The sequence below is a fragment of the Mizuhopecten yessoensis genome, unplaced genomic scaffold (genome assembly GCF_002113885.1).
Source record: "Mizuhopecten yessoensis strain PY_sf001 unplaced genomic scaffold, ASM211388v2 scaffold10685, whole genome shotgun sequence".
Classification (NCBI taxonomy): Eukaryota; Metazoa; Mollusca; class Bivalvia; order Pectinida; family Pectinidae; genus Mizuhopecten; species Mizuhopecten yessoensis.
Window position 1 is genome coordinate 314,270 of NW_018408670.1, and position 17,966 is coordinate 332,235.

The 17,966-nt window shown below is 37.0% G+C and overlaps 1 protein-coding gene across 5 annotated transcripts in view; it reads left to right on the top strand.

Moving 5' to 3' along the window:
* The window catches only part of LOC110461808 (E3 ubiquitin-protein ligase UBR4-like), a 74,562-nt gene that overhangs the window by 5,240 nt on the left and 51,356 nt on the right, over positions 1-17,966 (top strand). For 4 of the 5 annotated variants that reach the window (XM_021515478.1, XM_021515480.1, XM_021515481.1 and 1 more), the window contains exons 5-30: positions 354-732; positions 1,191-1,434; positions 1,676-1,735; positions 3,763-4,062; positions 4,772-4,912; positions 5,779-5,905; positions 6,055-6,242; positions 8,529-8,614; positions 8,819-8,901; positions 9,277-9,362; positions 10,728-10,968; positions 11,186-11,309; positions 11,545-11,647; positions 11,874-12,018; positions 12,632-12,708; positions 13,130-13,252; positions 13,550-13,732; positions 13,922-14,035; positions 14,267-14,404; positions 14,742-14,833; positions 14,968-15,196; positions 15,472-15,553; positions 15,895-15,973; positions 16,568-16,658; positions 17,075-17,303; positions 17,762-17,857. In XM_021515478.1, coding sequence (XP_021371153.1) covers positions 354-732; positions 1,191-1,434; positions 1,676-1,735; positions 3,763-4,062; positions 4,772-4,912; positions 5,779-5,905; positions 6,055-6,242; positions 8,529-8,614; positions 8,819-8,901; positions 9,277-9,362; positions 10,728-10,968; positions 11,186-11,309; positions 11,545-11,647; positions 11,874-12,018; positions 12,632-12,708; positions 13,130-13,252; positions 13,550-13,732; positions 13,922-14,035; positions 14,267-14,404; positions 14,742-14,833; positions 14,968-15,196; positions 15,472-15,553; positions 15,895-15,973; positions 16,568-16,658; positions 17,075-17,303; positions 17,762-17,857 — 3,840 coding nt within the window. The remainder of the gene's footprint in view (positions 1-353; positions 733-1,190; positions 1,435-1,675; positions 1,736-3,762; positions 4,063-4,771; positions 4,913-5,778; positions 5,906-6,054; positions 6,243-8,528; positions 8,615-8,818; positions 8,902-9,276; positions 9,363-10,727; positions 10,969-11,185; positions 11,310-11,544; positions 11,648-11,873; positions 12,019-12,631; positions 12,709-13,129; positions 13,253-13,549; positions 13,733-13,921; positions 14,036-14,266; positions 14,405-14,741; positions 14,834-14,967; positions 15,197-15,471; positions 15,554-15,894; positions 15,974-16,567; positions 16,659-17,074; positions 17,304-17,761; positions 17,858-17,966) is intronic. The other variant, XM_021515479.1, reaches the window with a different exon arrangement.

Genomic DNA, 17,966 nt, shown 5'->3' on the forward strand with positions numbered 1-17,966 from the left:
CTGTACATTATAAACACAGGTAAGCACCATACAATTTACATGTCCTTCCCTTTGTACATTATAAACACGGGTAAGCACCATACAATTTATGTCCTTTCCTCTGTACTACAGTATAAACACGGGTAAGCACCATACAATTTATATGTCCTTTTATCTGTACTACAGTATAAACACGGGTAAGCACCATACAATTCATATGTCCTTTCCTCTGTACTACAGTATAAACACGGGTAAGCACCATACAATTCATATGTCCTTTCCTCTGTACTACAGTATAAACACTAAACATGCAGACAGAACAGTTTAAAAAACATAAGCAGTTATTGGTATAATTTCTGCATATTGTTTTTAAGAAGCTGTTGAAACTCAACCTAAGGAAATAGCCCGATCAAGACTTGACACCGGAAGTGACATATTTGACCAACTGACCTCAGTATTTGAGGAAGTGAGCATATCAAGCCCACACAAAGCAGAGCCTGTGGTCGATCCTTTAGTAAATGATGAGGACACATCTCATAGTCGACACAGTCGCGAGTCAGAAGATTTGAAAGTTGCTTTTGGAAAGAGAAACTTATCACACCTTCTCCAGCTAGATGGAGCGGATATCTTGGTGGACGTGTGCTCCAGTTTGACATTCCTGGGAAGATATTCCCAGCGCTACAAAGAGGCAGTGGCAGGCACCTCTTTCATCATGCCTAACACTCTGGTGGAGGCCCTCACATCAAGGACAAGGTACATGTAGTAGCTATGCTGTGGTTGGCTAAAATAAAGGAAATGAAATATCATACTATATATTCATAGACAATAATTTTTATTGTCAGTTTTGATATTTCTTTCCTTTTTTTGAGTTTGTATACTTCTTGTGCCCCCACCCCCCTCATATTATGGGCAACATATAGTGTTACCGTATTGTTGATTAGGAAAATAGCTCCAATTTTTTTCATGGTTTCAAGGCCAAGTGACTGTTACTAGTTATAGAAATTTTTACATCACTCCAGCAACTTTGAGTATGAGAATTTGTATTTCAAGATCTAGAATCAAAGGTCAAGGTCATCTTTCCTATTTATGGAAATTTGTCCAAAATAACACTAATTTGCATGGGAGTGGGGTTGTTTATTTCTGACAAACTCTTCCTGGTTTTTCTTCTAGATATAATTACTTAAAAATATATTCCCTTTTCCTTGATTTAGCTACCAGTGTCTGCTGAGCGATATTTCCATTGTGTGGCGAGCCTTTAGCCTACCTATACTGGAGCCACTGTCTCCAAAGAGGATGGAGAAAATTGTCAACATCACAATGAGCTGTCTGTATGCCTCTCTGTCTGTTGCCATGGCAAACAATGTTGTGGCTCTAACCAGCACTACTCCAGCCAAGTCAACATCAAGTAAAGACGAAGAGATTGACAACTATGGAACTACTGTTATTCAAAGAAGTGTAAGTTTTGTCTTGTCCACAACTATGTACAGAGCTGTTACTCAGAAAAAGGTTACATTTTAAGGATTTAGTGAAATATTTACAAATCAATTTACTCCTACATTTTTATATGGTTTCTCAGTTTGATATTTATAGAACATGAAACATCTTTTTGATTGTATTTCAGTCTGTGGAATGACATTGAACCTGTAATTCTGAGGCATGCTATCTTTTTTATTCATCAATATTTTTACATTTTTAGCTGGAAGTATTCAACACAGTATCAACTGTTATGAGGAATTCCACAAGAGCAGGAGGCAATGTAAGTAAAAAATCTAAATAGACATCAGTTAACAGGATAAATAGGTCCTTGACCTGATCCTGTTGGTGGGTAAACTTGGATCCTGATGAATAGCATGTCAGTTTTAGTTTATATACAATATGAATGTTAATGTCCATATATTATTTAAATTTTTTGTATTTCATTAGGAATAGAATATTAAATGTGGGAAAATGTAATTCATATATTGATAACAATAGAGCATTGAAGACAAATCTAAAGGCTGGGTGATTGTAAATACAGAGGGTGTGGATGAATGAACCTAATCCAAGTCATAGTGTATAGACTTTGCACCCTGTTTCGGTGTGTAGCTTTAACAACCTGCTCCAGATTACTACACAGTCAGTAAAACCCTATTTGTGACCGTGTAATCACCATGTACATGTACTGCTGAAACACTCCCAACACATCAGAGTTATACCCATTCTTATTTACAAACACATTTTGTTGATGCCAATTCTAAAAACAGAAGCAGTATTTTCATGAAGTGGACAAGCCATTGATGTTAAGGATTGTACTCCTCTGAGAAGTCAAAAATTTCTTGTAATACACTTTTTTTCTGATATGAATTTTGGAAAAAGGAGAATATGAGAAAAAGAAAAAAAAAGAAAAAGAAAATTGTGTGTCCATGTGCTCGTTTTTCTCGTTTTTTTGTTATGATCTGTCAAACATACCAATTCAGCATATTGTGTGACTTGGTGAAAGATATCATTTTGACAGTATGAAGACCAAATTCATACAATATCTTTCAAGAATGCCATCAGAAATTAACGAATGTTTGCACAATTGATAAAAAAAATATTTCTTCTAAATTATGGATGTGAATTTTCTTTAACCTATGTTTTTATCTCAGAAATGCAATTTATGTTACCGCTACCCCCAGTTTTTGCACTTAAGTGCAAAAATACTAATTTTTCACCTATTTTGCGGATGAAACGATTGATAAAAAAAGGTCTGGTGTAAAACTTTTCCTAATATTCAATTTATTGAAAGAAAATGTGTTTATCTTCGTAAAACATGTTTAAAAAAATTGGGGGTCAGTGTGCATATGTTTTTGTTATATATTATTTTTTGTTTACCTAATTTTTCACCTTTTGTGGGATAAAACACCAAAAGTGCTTCATGATTAGTTGACATAAATCAGTAGTAAAATACCAATATTGTACAATTTTCCACTTTGTTGTATAATATAAATATATTCATATTATTGAACATTTAAAACTTGCACAGCAAAAATGAACTTGCTACGGTTAAAAATGGTGATACAATGACACTTTTAGTGAAAGATATAACGTCAAAAAAGGTAGAATTTTAGCATTGGGTATTATGCAAGAAATACACATTTTTGAGATATTCATTATGGCTGCCGAATTGATCAATTTTTTAAAAAAAAAATGTAAAAAAGTTCTGCAAATAATGGGCATCTAGTGTTTTGATACAATATAGTTCTTTTAAAATGATAAAGAAATATGTATTTTCCAGTTCATACATTGATATAATATTAAAAACATATGACATCAATCCATCAGATAAAATTGATTCCTCATCCATTTTCTTGACAAGTCCATGTTTAGAAGCATGTAGGAATGAATAGTCAATACACAACTTTTGCAAAGTGGTTAAAATAAGATTTCTACTACCTCAAAATCGAAGGGTATTCCGTCTTTGCGTATTGCAGAGTTATCTTCTCCTGGGAGCAGGGATTGATTGTTACGTCATTGGTTTGTGTGAGAAAATGACGTCGTTTTCTCAAAAATTGATGACATTACTCTCACAAACAAGTGACGTAATAATCAATACCTGCTCCCAAGAGAAGATAACTCTGCAATACGCAAAGAAGGAATAGAGGGTAAGATCTAAGAATGACATTTAATGTACACTTATTAACTAAACAAATGTATTGAGAGGAATAGCTGCCTTTAAGAAAGATTCAAACTTAACTATTCAAGAAATTGAAATGCTTCTAGCGAGAAAAGGAAGATAGCTTTAGTGAGATTTTTATCTTGCAGACGGCCCAAAACCTGAATCTAATGGCGGCTTGGTTGTTGTTGGGGGGTCTACAGAACATCGTTGTCCTCACTCCCTCCACTGTGTTGGAAAGGAAGGAACCAAGTAAACCCAGGGCGCCTGTCCAGCCATCCGACAGCTCTACTAAACCAAAGGAGGTACAGTCCTCTAGTCGTGGCGGCACTTGGAAAAGCTCGTTCCACGGGTTTGGAGCATTATCTGTTGCCCTGGCTACCAAGGCTGTACAACTGGTGCAGGAGTTGCTGGCTGATCTACAGGTCGAGGGCATGGTGCCAGATCTGGTAAGTGACAATGAGGTTTTCTGAGATTTTTCTTCGGTAGGAGGGATTTTGTGAGATGAGATAAGATGTGCTGGGAGCGGGAGAGCGGGTGAGAAATGAAGGACTGTGAGTGTGTGAATTTGGAGGGTTGATGTGAAACGAGATGCTTCATATTTCAGAGGGGCTTTATGAGGTGAAAAGTTTATGTGAGAGGGATGAATTTTTGAAGTTATTATGTTAGGTGAAGCCACTGTGTCATGTCTAAAAGGAATTGTGAATGTTGGGGATCTGTGTAACATGGAGAGGTTTTGTATCATGTACTGGCAATGTGAAGTAGAAATAGTTATGTTGCAGTAGGTTTGCTTTGTTGAAAGGGCTTAGCGGTTTGAGGGTGTATACCATGATGTTGAAGAGGCTATTTGAGGTAGATAGGGTTCATAGTGGGCCTTGTGAGGTTGGAGGAGCTGTATTATGTTGAAGGGGCTGAGGTTGGCAGGGCTTTGCTAGAATGGAAGGCCTACGTGAGGTAGATGTGGTTTATGGGGTTAGGGGTACAGGGGACTACATGAAGTTGAGGAACATTGTGAGATGGAAGAGATACTACACGAGTGACTTTTGTGGGAGATGTTGTGGAAAGAAATCACTGTGAAAGCCATGAAAGTGCCGGGTCATGATCTGGAAATGCAATTTGTCTTTAGCCTTTTTTACATGGTATGTTTGTCTTGTGCAGGGAACAACTGCTCCACCAAAACCTGGCCTAGACTTTACCATCATGACGTACCAGACAGCCTGGAAACGTGTCAAGAAGCTGCTGAATAGCATTAATCTGACAGACCTATTGTTCAACCTGGTGGAAAATTCCTTCAGAAAGGTACATGTCACTGCAGTTGTATCATAGTCACATTTGAGCCCAGTTTGAATATGAATAAAGACCATAGAAGTATGACTGAATGTTTCAAGGAAGACTATTACTTAAATCTTGGTATATCAACATTTATACACAACATATAAGATAAAGCGGAAATAATTCTAGAGTATAATAAATCTACAATTTGTCTCTTCTTTGGGGCTATACTTAAATCTTGGTATATCAACAGTAATATTAGCCTGTTACCACTTTAATACACAGGAATCAGTCTGAGCCAGTCATTACCATATAGCAGCTTTTCTACATGTTGAATAACAATGTTATGGGTCATAGATGTAGTTCAAACATGTAGGCTTTTAACATTATAACAAGGGAACATTTTGCTAGTAATAGTCTACTTCTCAGAGTGACCAATCACAAATCAGTACAGGTCTGAAGGTATACACTATAACATTTTAGGCTTAATAATGATAAAAAAACATATTCACAGATTTATGTAACTATATATTGTCTGTATTTTTTATTTATTTTTTCTGCATGTAGCTTTAATGCTAAACAGTAAAACATTAAATGAAAATTCTGTAACTATAGTCAAGGACTCAGTGGTAAGTGATATGATCTTTGAATTCTAATAAAACATTTAAGACATACATAGAATGGCTATTGCTAAAATAACACTGGTATTTTTTTTATTTCTCATGAAATCCTAATTGGCATAAAATAATGACACCATGATTATCTTCTCCTTCAAACAGTCAATTCTGACGGAGATAATAAGGCATTATAGACAGTAGATATTACGGGGTGTGGTAATATGGGGTATTAGTTTGCCTCTGGATAATAGTTCTCCTATCACCTTTATCTTACAGGCATCTCTGCTGCGCAGGCTGAAGCAGGGGACCGAGTCGTCCGAGACAAGTAGTAGCAGTGCGTCCGACTCCAACACATTCTACGAGGATGACTTCAGCTGCTCTGAGGAAAGCAGTGATGATGAGGGTAAACTTTGACATCAAGCATGTGCAATATGTTGTAATATTTGTATGTCTGATAAAATAATCAAAATACCCTTAAACTTATCCACTATTTCATAAGCTTTTGAGCAGGGCACTGTGTGAACATTACTGATCATGTATTAATGTATTTAGATGAGGATTCAGAGCCAATCCTCGGTGGTCTGTTTGAGGAGCCAGTCCCTATCTCGGACACTATGGAGCCCTCTGCCCCACCCCCAGTTCCTGCTCGTGTTGACGTTCCTAGTGAAGGCAAACGGTCCCGTAAGATCAGCAGTGGGGACAGCCCCAACTTTGTTCCAGACAAACGGGAGCCAGAAGGGGTAAGACTCCAACCATCAAGAAACAATGTTTTGCAGTTTCACACCAACTGGTGTAATGACATATTTCTGATTTCAGACCATACATAAAAGAATTGCAAAGAAATCATTAAATTTTGAGAAAATCAGAATAAATAAAAAAAAACTGTTTTTGAACAAACTTAAAAAACATTGTTACAAACCAAAGGACACTCAGAGCTCGGGTTAACGATCACCAAGTCGCCAAATGGTGACACTTTTTCAGGTTTGGCAACAAAAAAATCAGTTTGGCGATATTGTTTGGCGACACAATTTTTACCTACTCAAAAATGATTAAAATCGGTATTCTGTGGTCGTGACTGCTGATTTGGCGACAAACACTAGCTGGGTACAGGTAACATTTTTCTGGTAAGTTGACCGGAGGGCATAACCACCGATGCCGTCTGGTCCCGGACAATAGGCTAAGTAGGATTGCCATGCTACTGCAAAAATTATTGACACTTCTCAACACCACAGTTAATACAAATTACAATGCAGTAATTAGCTAACACTCTATCTGTGATTACCGATTAACAATAGATCTACTGAAATTTAGTTGAAATTATTTGCAGTCGTGAGTGTTGTTTTCACTCATCAACACATGGTGTGAAGCCCTACTGCACTATTAGAACTACAGACTGCTTTGACCGTAAATGGGATTATAAAAATATGTTTATACTAGAAGCATGGACTTTCAATACATCCTCTTCAAATATACTCAAAATGAAAAAATAAAAGCAGAATACAATATTTTTATGATGCTTCATTTAATAATTTTTATGATGCTTCATTTAATAAATATTGAAATAATTCACGAGGATTGATCAAGTGTTTATGTAGTGTTTGACGCGAAATCAGCATGAAAGTGAGCTAGGGAAAAACATGCACCCTAGGGTTAGCAATTTGAAAACAAACCAACAGAACTTACATGGAACAGAGCCTATAATTGAACAATACATTTTCATAATTATGGGGAAAATGCTGAGATGTCGTAACGTAACTTGATCGGCGATTCTCTGGCATTGGAATTTGCTAAACTTTCTTCGTTTGGTTTTTCCATACCCTACTAGATCTATACAGGAACCGACACTTTTTGCAGGAATTGAGCAGACTAATTAGATATTGACACCCAGCGATGTTTTCCTCAAACCATCCCCCCCACCCCCCAAAATATGACAGATATGTATTTAACCCAAAATGGGCAATTTACAGGCGTGGTTAAGGTAAATAAATCCCGATGCATCAAAGCTTTGAGTTAAACTGTTGGACATTAAGTACTTCTGTGCTCAGCAAAATAATAAGACAGTATTGTCAGTAGTATATATTTCCAGAACATGTATACCTATATAATGAAGGGATATTAAAATGAATTGAAAATTAAATGTAGTATTGTTTGGTCTGAAGGTCTTGCTTATGAGCATTGATGAATTGATATTAAAAATTGAATAATAAATAAAGTATGATTGATGATGGGAAAGAATAAATAAAAGATGGAAAACACTGTTTTCTTTTTCTGTTTTTCTCTTGAGCTAACATTCTGCTAGTAATACACATGAAACAAAAGGAGCAATTAAAATGAATGTATATTGGATTAGTTCTTGATCAATTATTTATCTGAAAAATACACTAAAAGTCGTGAGCGTGACAAAAATTGATGACATAAAATCTCAGTTCGGCAACACAAAACTTTCATAGCAAAATCAATTGGCGATAAAAAATAAATCCTTAATTTGAGCCCTGACACTCAAGAATCGAGAAGTTCCTTCCATAGGCATATTGTTATAGCTTTTGATGTCCACATAACAAGTTCTTTCAGAGGTACCGATACATGTACACACAAATTAGCTTTGTTATATAATATCAAAGGTTTACTTTCTACACAAACACACTCAATGTACGTATTAAACTTGTTGCAACATTTCAAGACTGACTGATCCCTTTGTCAAGCTATAAGGGACCTGTTGGTCTTGAAACGTTGCGACACGTTTAATTCGTACATTGTGTAGAAAGTAAAACTTTGATATCACATGTTTCCAAACTGATGAATCTTATTGAAGGAAAATAAGCTTCATTATATATTATATATTAAACAAACATTTAATGTACATGTTTTACTGTAAACCCAAAAATGTTAACATTGATTTTTTAAAACAACGACTTCTTTTGAGTCTATTGTTTTAGATATCTTTATATGAAGAATTTATATTGCTTTCTACTTCAATCATTGTGAAGAATTAATCTATTTACAACTGTAACGTTGCTATGTTGCAGTTTGTCCTACTGGCTGCAGACATCCTGACCTTCCTAAGTCAGTCCTTCCTCAATGCTACAGACCGTGAACTACAGAAGATATTACGGTAAACATAGATTAGATCACCAAGTGCTGCCCATTTAGCTGTAATCTACAACAATAGATCTTCTGCATTGATCCCTATTAGCTGGGATCCTTGAATATGAACATGGCTATTTTTCAGTAGAATGTGTAATAAGAGTTGGGGCGGTAATTCAGTTACAATCCTCTTCAGAATTTGAAGTCTGTATGCTATAACTGTTTGTTTTAGATCTTCCCTGAACGAGGATCACATGGGAAATCTGGCCACACTTGTACGTGAACTTGACCGGGAGTGTATCAAGTACGCATCTGGTAAGTCCATATGTTTGTACATAAGGAATGTATGCTGAATGTATCTTTACTGATGTGTTCAGTCAAATTTTCGAATTCTTTTTATTTATGAAACACTTGGTAAATGAAGTCTTAATCTGTCAGGTTAAAGTGTTAACAACAGCTATCGTTTACAGATTTTATAAGTAATCTGTTTTGCTTATGTTCCCCTTGGGTAAGAAGAGGGTCAAGTGTTGATTAAGCCTACAGCTAGTATGTTCACTACATCCTCTAGAACATAAATTGCAATATATTTTTCATTTTGACTATTTTCATGGAGGATCAGTATCTAGTCTTACAGTTTCTAGTTCATCATTTCTTAACATGTTGAAATAGTTTCTTTTCTTTTTGTTTTAGACAAGGTGTTTGATGGTTTGTCAATAGCATTGGCCAAATTCAACCACAATCTCATCTCCAAGGGATGTCTTACCGAGACACTGGAGGTATGTATAGGACCTGAAACCTGTATATATATTGATTTTGACCTTTAAGTAAGACTTAGTCTAGAACTGATCTACTTTGTATTTTACTAAATGCATAATTGTCTTTTTTAGCTCACCTGGTCCAAAGGACCATGGTGAGCTTATGCCATTCCGCACCGCTTGTCCGTCAACTTTTCCTTTAAAACGCTACTTGTCCTGAATGGCTAAGTAAATTTGGTCTGGAGAATCCTTAAGCCAAAGGGACTCAATTTTGTATAAAGAGTGGGTCTGGCCTCACTTGGGGCAGAGGGGTGGGGCCCAATAGGGGAAATAGAGGTTAAACCTTAAAATTCCTTCTTCTACCGTAGGGATTAAGGGATTTCATCCCAATTTGGTCTGGAGCACCCTTGGGTAAAAGGGACTCGATTTTGTATAAACAGTGAGTGTGGCCCCACTTTGGGCAGAGGGATGGGGCCCAATAGGGGAAACATAGCAAATTCTTCAAAATCCTTCTTCTTCTTCTGTAGGAATGACAGGATTTTGTCCAAATCTGGTATGAAGCACCTTTGGGGCCGAGAGGTGGGGCCCAATAAAGGATATAGAGGAACAGTCTTAATATCCTTCTTCTTCCATTGGGATGAAGGTGTTTTGACCAAATTTGAACAGTAGCATCCTATGGCATGGGGAGGGGAAATCAATTTTGTATAAATGTTGGGTTTGAACCCCCTGGGGGCAGAGAGGTGGTGCTAAATAGGGAAAATAGAAAAATAGCTTTAAAATCCTTCTTCTTCTGTAGGAATGACTGGATTTTGTCCATATTTTATCTAAAGCATTCTTGAGTTAAGGGGTCTTAATTTTGTATTAACGGTGGGTCTGACCCCCCGTGGAGGCAGAGGGGCGGGGCCCAATAGGGGAAACATAACAAATTTTTCAAAATCCTCCTTTTCCTGTAGGGATGACAGGATTTTGTCCAATTGCATTTAAATATAACCTCTGACTAACCATGTAATACATGTACACTACTAGCAACATCTGGCTATTTCAACTTCAATTTGCTAACATTTCCACGTGAGTGGTCCAGGCCCTCTGGGCCTCTTTGTTTTTAATGGTGATACCCTGTGTAACATACATCTTTTGAGTGTACTATTACAGTTTAAAGTTTTAAATTGTTTTACTGGTATAGACTTGTATGATAAGTCAGTTGGCCAGAGCAAAATATAGGAGTTAGTAAACTACTTCCTGTACTTATAACTATATTTCCTCTATGACTACAAAAAATTGTAAGTGATCGCACATTCCGAAAGCTTTATATTATACATAAGCATGTCAAACCATATACTGAAAAACCATGTCCTTGTGATGCGTAATGTATTGTGTTGTTGTCAGGACATACTGCTGAGCCAGTTGGGTATTAACCCTAGTGCCGTGGAGCCCTGGCCAATGACAGTGCACACCCGGACCCTTGCTATCCTGGCAGAGGTCATACTCCTCAAACAGCAGCGTGAACGTGAGGCCAAGCTCATGAAAAGTCAAAGTGAGGCTGCAGTGATCAGTATCTGGGTCAACTTCATCACAACTCTGAAGAGCAACATTATTGAGCTTGATCCTCAGGTTGACTCCTGTGACGGTACGTTAATAGGGTCTTTTCTACATACTTTTTGTTTTATAGATAATTAAAGTTTATTGACACATAGATAAGGATTAATTTTTATGAAAACTTTACCCAAATTTGGGTTAGGACGGGTTAGAAATCTCAGCCCAAATGTTAAGGTTCATTAATGTCTATTTAAAGGCTTTGTGTAGGAAATAATGTACCTGACAGTTTTATGACCTATTGGTTTCAGATATCAACGTGGAACACCTGCAGTTGCTTATCTTCCTGTTCCACAGTCTGCCCCTGATGAAGAAAAAGTCACTCCTGCTGCAGATGGCACAGAATCTGATTGCCATAAACGAGATGGACATTGTGTAGGTGCACTTTAATGCTGTTGTAAAAGTTGTACTGCTGGAAAAATTGACATGTTAAATTGATCTCTTAAATTTGGAATTGGAATAATATTCTTAAAAGATTAATAACTAAATTTCTAAATAAATTGAAAGGAAGGAAATTCTTGTATAACTAACATCATAGATTTATAGTGATACTGTAGTATATGCAGTTGAGTGCTGGCGGAGATTGTTATATCACATACTTGACTTGCAGTAAGCTGGAGAACATGGTGCCACTGCCCCTCACCCGACTGTTGGTTGTGTTTGAGTATCTTCTACACTACTTCTATGATCCACCCCCTGAACTCATGGAACAGGTATTCCATTCAACTTTACAGGTCAAGCTATAGTAACTGATAGAAGGAGACAGACTTTCTCATTATATGTCTTGAGTCATATAAACTGATTATTAAAATTTAAAAGAATACATATTTGAAATTAAATGAAATTATCTGATTCTAACTTAGATATACATATGAATAGGTTATGCTTTATTTTGATTCAATTTCAGTTTGAAGTTAAATGTTTGGATGTATTTGACAGGTGAGATGGAACCTGTTTGCTGTACATGCCCAGACAGCTGCCCCAGAGGAGGATGGACTTTCATCTAGACAGACGGAGTTCTTCGCCTGCAGAGAGGTGGAGGAAAACTATCGGAGAAACCTCACTGCTCAGGAAATCTCCGACGGTAGGTTTCTCTCAATTACTGTAGGCAAACTTATAAAACAACAAAGTAGGGATTTGGTTGACTTGTTAAGTATATTTACTTTCGAATTCCTTCATTGCTTCTATGTGTAAGATTGCTTTTTAGGATGTATGTTTATGTAATGCATAAATTAGTCTTGGACTACGGGATATGTTAGAGAAGAAAAAACTTTACATAGTATTATTGAAGTATGTGTATTTCATTCTGTATAATTGAAAGTTCTATAGAAGTTTCCAGCATTGTTAATGACAACTATAATAAATATCTTTTAAATATTTTTTTCATTCCTTCTCTGCTGATAACTCGTGTGTAAAAGACAAATATACTGATTACAGTGTACCTTATAACTAGCTGACTGTTACCTACTTTACCTGAATGGTATCGTTGTCACTACGGCACTCGTACTGTCCATCAGATTCCAATAGGGTACCTGGATTGATCTGCAGTAGACTATCTACTATCCAGAATTTTCTGCTAACTGTACAGATAAGTCGGTCCCATGGATGTATGGGTTAGACAGAGTACTCCTGTGTGTTATTTTATTATTCTACCATAGAAAACCTGTTATATTATAAACAACCTTTCATATTGACAGGCATACAGAGACCACGTTTCTACAACCTGGGACCAATCAATGTCAATTCACAGGAGACCCCTAAAGTGGACGGACTGGTCAGTAGACTAATAGTATAGGGTCGTGTTACTTATGCTAATGCATGTTGTGAAAGTAAGATAAACACTATCCTATTACCTGTGTTCCAGTTAGGATTTCGGAAAGCAGGGCATTGGCCTGAAAAGGGCTTCACACAATTGTAAAGAGCATCTCATATATTTGCTCACTATTATTGAACTATACAATAGAGAGTCAAATAAACAGTAAATCATTATCTTTCAAAGTATTTTATTTACTTCCATAATGAGTATGATAACACTGCTGCTACGAAGAATTGCTGGATAACTTTATTTGCTGTATGTAGATATCTTCTGAGTGTGTTTTAGTTTAAACTTAGGGGCCTCAAACAATCATTTAAGTGTGGAAATATTACCTAAAACTAATCGCAGTTAAATGTCTAACGTTGTGATTGGCGTGTAGGCATGTAGTTTCCTGCTGTCCAGTGCCGACGTGGTCAACTATAACCAGTTGTACGATGCCTGTATCTCTCTGTCGATGGTGGGCTCTAAGTGTGATAAGGTCAAGGGAAAGCTCTCCATACTGGTAAGTACTGCTTCAAAAAACGAAATATTCCAAAGTTCCAACTAACCTGTAATTAGCATTAAACTTTGAATTCCGAAACATGTTTCTGTCTGTTGAGATTTGTCTACTATTTTTAATTTATTGTATCTAATGAAAGTTTGTTTAGGAAGTTGCTCCATGTCTATCTCCAATAAGACTGTAGAGTGGGCACAGAGTTAGAACTTAACTGTTGTATGGTGTTACATGTAGGTCTTTAAGTTGTAAGGATTTATACACAGATTTGTATTTTGATCTGGATGGGGTGTTTATGTTGCACAGGATGCGTCGGCACTCCACTATCACTTTTACGTAAACTGGCGACTACTGGCATGCCTGCCCCCCTCCATACAGTATCTCCGCATGCTTGAGAGTGGCGAGCTGGATATGTCAAATGGACACATCTTACACACCTTGCGGTGGGTCTCCAGGCTCGGACACAAGGTCTTCAGTGGCTGGATGAAGGTAACTAGCAATACTAGTATGTAAGCATGAAATGTGGGGATAATGTTTTTATAATTTTATTGATGACTGATTATCTCCGATTGTAGTTAAACTTATAAAGTACTAATTGCATTTGTAATATTTTATGAAAGTTTCATGTCCCTCTTTTAATCCTGCTGTTTGTATGAAGCTGTTATTTGTCTTTAACAGGATTACCTGGTGAAGCAGGGGTTGACCACACAGCAGTCCGAGACCCTACTGACCAGTGCTAACAAGGTCGCTAACAACGTCAACTACGACATACGCCTGGCAATGAACTTCAATGTAAGTGACCTTTATCTGTCATGATACTGGGAACAGATATCAAACCAGATACTGATGGTGTACATGTTGACGTCAAGTAGTGTAGTCAACCTGGAGTGGAAACTCCAGACCTGTAACACAACGTAAATAAATGTACAAAGTACTTTGACTAGGTGTTGCTTCATGTGAGGATTTTAATGTTTCACTGTTTCCTTGAATTGTATCATTATCTAACTTATCTACCTGTAACAGGTAAATGCAATGCTGCTGATTAGCCAGAAGGAAATCATTGGACCGACTGACCTTCCCGGCTTGACCTCGGTGATGTTACTGGATGCAGTCGTAGCTAAGATACAGGTGTCTCTGGAGGAGACCTTCACCAGAGCTATGGTAAGGTATTGCAAGTCTACTCTGGAACAGGAAATCTCTTTCAAAATATATAATAGGTCATCTCTTTCTCCTTCATTGACATTGTGACAGCAACATTTACTATGCGATTGTATGAAGTTTAACAGTGTCTTGTTATATTTTTTCTTAAGTTTACATGAACTTGTCGCTTTATGCCATTCATTATAAACACTGGTCAACTGAAATAGCTGTAGAATTTACTATGAGATGTTTTTGGGATATATCAATTTTAAAACAGTCTAATGCTATGTGGATATTACAATCAGCCTTAATTATCACCTTCGTATTAAATCCTCCATGAGCTTTCTTTCACTGTCAGGGAGACATAGACCCTCACAAAGCTATGGAGATTGCCCTGGACCTGATCCCAGCCACACTGCTACAGCTTGAGACCTACAGTGTTTATGTGAGGTCAGTATTCAACATAGGTCTATAAACGGTCTGTAAACCAGCTATATAAACACTGTACACAAAAAAAATGATACACTTTATCAGCACATGGTGCTTGCTTTGGTCTGATGTGATGATAAATAACTATGTTTTAGGTCATGTATCCTGCACCAGCTGAAGCTGGACGAGGACAGCGAGATGGTGCTGACTCCACGTCAGCTTGATGGGTATGGCACTGTGATGAGTCTGGGCTCCACCTCTCCCTCCAAGGTCTCGGTCCTGGGGGCAGACATCATGGGCACCCTGCCCCGCCCAATCTCCCTAGCCATCGATGTTAAGTGGTCCTCCAACACCCACAATGAGTTTCCTAGCACAGGGGCATGGGTAAGTCAAATGCTGCTCAAATACTGATAATAACTACCATACCACAGGGGCATGGAAAACAACTCATTCTATCTATAATACTCAATGATTTACTTAGTACATGAATATAATAATTTAATACCAGTGTTTCTCCAGTACTCAGATAAGCTACGAAACATGATGTTCTAATGTTCACAATGAAGTGAAAGAATTTAAAGAATAGTTGTAACTTTCTACATCTTCATAAGAACGTTCAATTATAAACTGAAATGATGCCTAGTTTGGTTTTATTTCAGAAAAGTGACTTTACCAATGACATTTTGCCAGGAGAGAGCTACATAGACGCCGTTCTTACAGCCCACACTGGTACACTGTCCAGTAAGTACTACGATGAATGACAGGATCATAACTATTATTGGCTCTGTTCTATCTCTGTATCGTCCTTGTTTACTTCTGAATTGATCGTTTATGGATTATGTGGTGATAAAGCTTTGCCCCTAATTGGAGAAAAATAAATTATTGTTTATGATTTGGGCTATTTCACCCTATACCTTGATTTACTGATTGATGACCTGCTTCAGATGAATATTCACATCTTTATGGCATGGTATAAATTAATATATACATGACATTGGTAAATACAAATGTGTGTGTGATGTAAATGACCATAGTCATTACATAGAGTATGTGATATTGACTTTGAGTAACTCACATTACAGTGGAGCCCACCTTCAGCATCAATGCCTCTCTGAAGCATGTCCTTATGGCTTTAGTCAAATTTGCCTCGGACCTTGTGATGTAAGTACATTCTGTGATTTTTCTGCGTCATTGCAGTTCCGTTTAAAGGGTGAGGGGATAAACGTTAGTATTATTATCAGACAGTCTATGTTTTACTTGAGATTTGGTGTAGTATTCAATTATAGCCTTTGGCTGAGGTCCATACCAGGATTTATCGATCCGAGGAAAGATATGATGACCAAGAGCGCAGCCCGAGGTCAATATATCTTTTCTCGGGTCGATAAATCCAGGTATTGACAGAAGTTAAAGGCTACAATTGTTTTATTATTTTCAAAACAGTGATGTATGCAATTTGAAAACAAAACACGACAAAAAAACTTTGGAAGCGGGACAGTGCGTTATTTGGAGACACGTCATAATTCTATTTTCAGAAACACCCAGTCTCTCAACAGAAAATCATGCGCTCCAAGTCAATATCTGTTTTTATCCGTGGACATGCGATGCACTCCTGGCCAATTACTTGTTGGGAATAATATGAAAAAATAATAAAGTAATATATTTTTGTACAAAGCAGATTTGTCAGCTATAAATTGAACTGAATTTGACAATGAGACCTATTTTGTGTTGTGGTTGTAAGTAAATGTTTCTATACAGATGGTGCCCAGACACAGCCAGCAGTAAGGAGATGATCAGAGTCATGTTTCCCTTCACACTGGACGCATCAACGGCCTACCTGGCTGATATGGTAAAAAACATACTCCAAACATTTAATAAATGATCTGAGTTTACTATCCATCCCAAACCTCTCAGTTACTGATTAGTGTGATCAGTAATAAACTTGTTAGTGTGATCAGTAATAAACTTTTTAGTGTGATCAGAAATAAACCAATTTAGTTGGATCAAAAATTAACTGATTGGTGTTATGGATTTATCATTTTGTTCTATGATTTTTAAATCAAACAGTTCTGGATTTTTTGCTCAACAATATTCATCTAAACTTGAAGGTTTTGAAATATCAACTGATTCGTAACATACTCTGAACATAAATGATTTTCTTATTAAAATACATATTACCAATTCAAGTGACCATTATATATATAAAAAATATTTTTTTTACATCTTTTGGATGACTATAATAATTACAATTTCTTCCATCCCTAGGTTACCCAATCCCTAGAGCGGTTCCTTGGACCAGTGGATGGCGATGAATTTATGGAGAAGACATTCCATTATGTATTCTCTGTGTGTCACGACTTGTGTGTGAACTTGTCTGAGCCGGAAACTGGCCTGGAGGAGAAAGTCTTCCTTGATTGTCTCAAGTTTATGGAGAACCATATAGAGAAGGCGCCAGAGCGCAAGGCCTTTTACAAGTTCTACACAGAGTCTGCAGGTAAATATTAACCATATTCTACACTGAGGCTGCAGGTAAATATTAACCATATTCTACACTGAGGCTGCAGGTAAATATTAACCATATTCTACACTGAGGCTCCCAAATGAAAAATATGTACAGGTTTTGCAATGGTGAATATATACGACATTTGCACAGAAGACATTGATAAATAGATATGTACAAGTATGTATTGAGTAAACTCAGTATTATATACAAGATTGGTCCTAGATAATTGAATATATACAAGTGTACAGGCTCCCCCTTTCTCCTCCCTCAGTAAAGATGTTTTGGTTCTTTTTTTCTTGGAATTTATTTGTCATTCACTTGTTGAAGTTCATCCTGGGATTGTTGTCTGTTCTCTAGCCCAAATATTGCATGCATGAAGATATTTGGTATATCGAGAGTGAAATGATAAGTTGGCATGTCATTCAAAGTTTGATATTGATTTGATGCAGATTTAAGCCAGCTGGTGTTGTCGGCTGCCAAGGAAAATCTGACATCTCAATACTCCACAAAGATTCTACGACTCCTCAGCAAGCTGTTTCAGCTGGGTAAGAATTTTAAATTGCCAAATATCAATAACGTGAGATAGCCTTACTGTTCAAGATTCTCCATGAATAGCCTCCAATAATAATATATTTTTAAAGGGAAATGATTTTC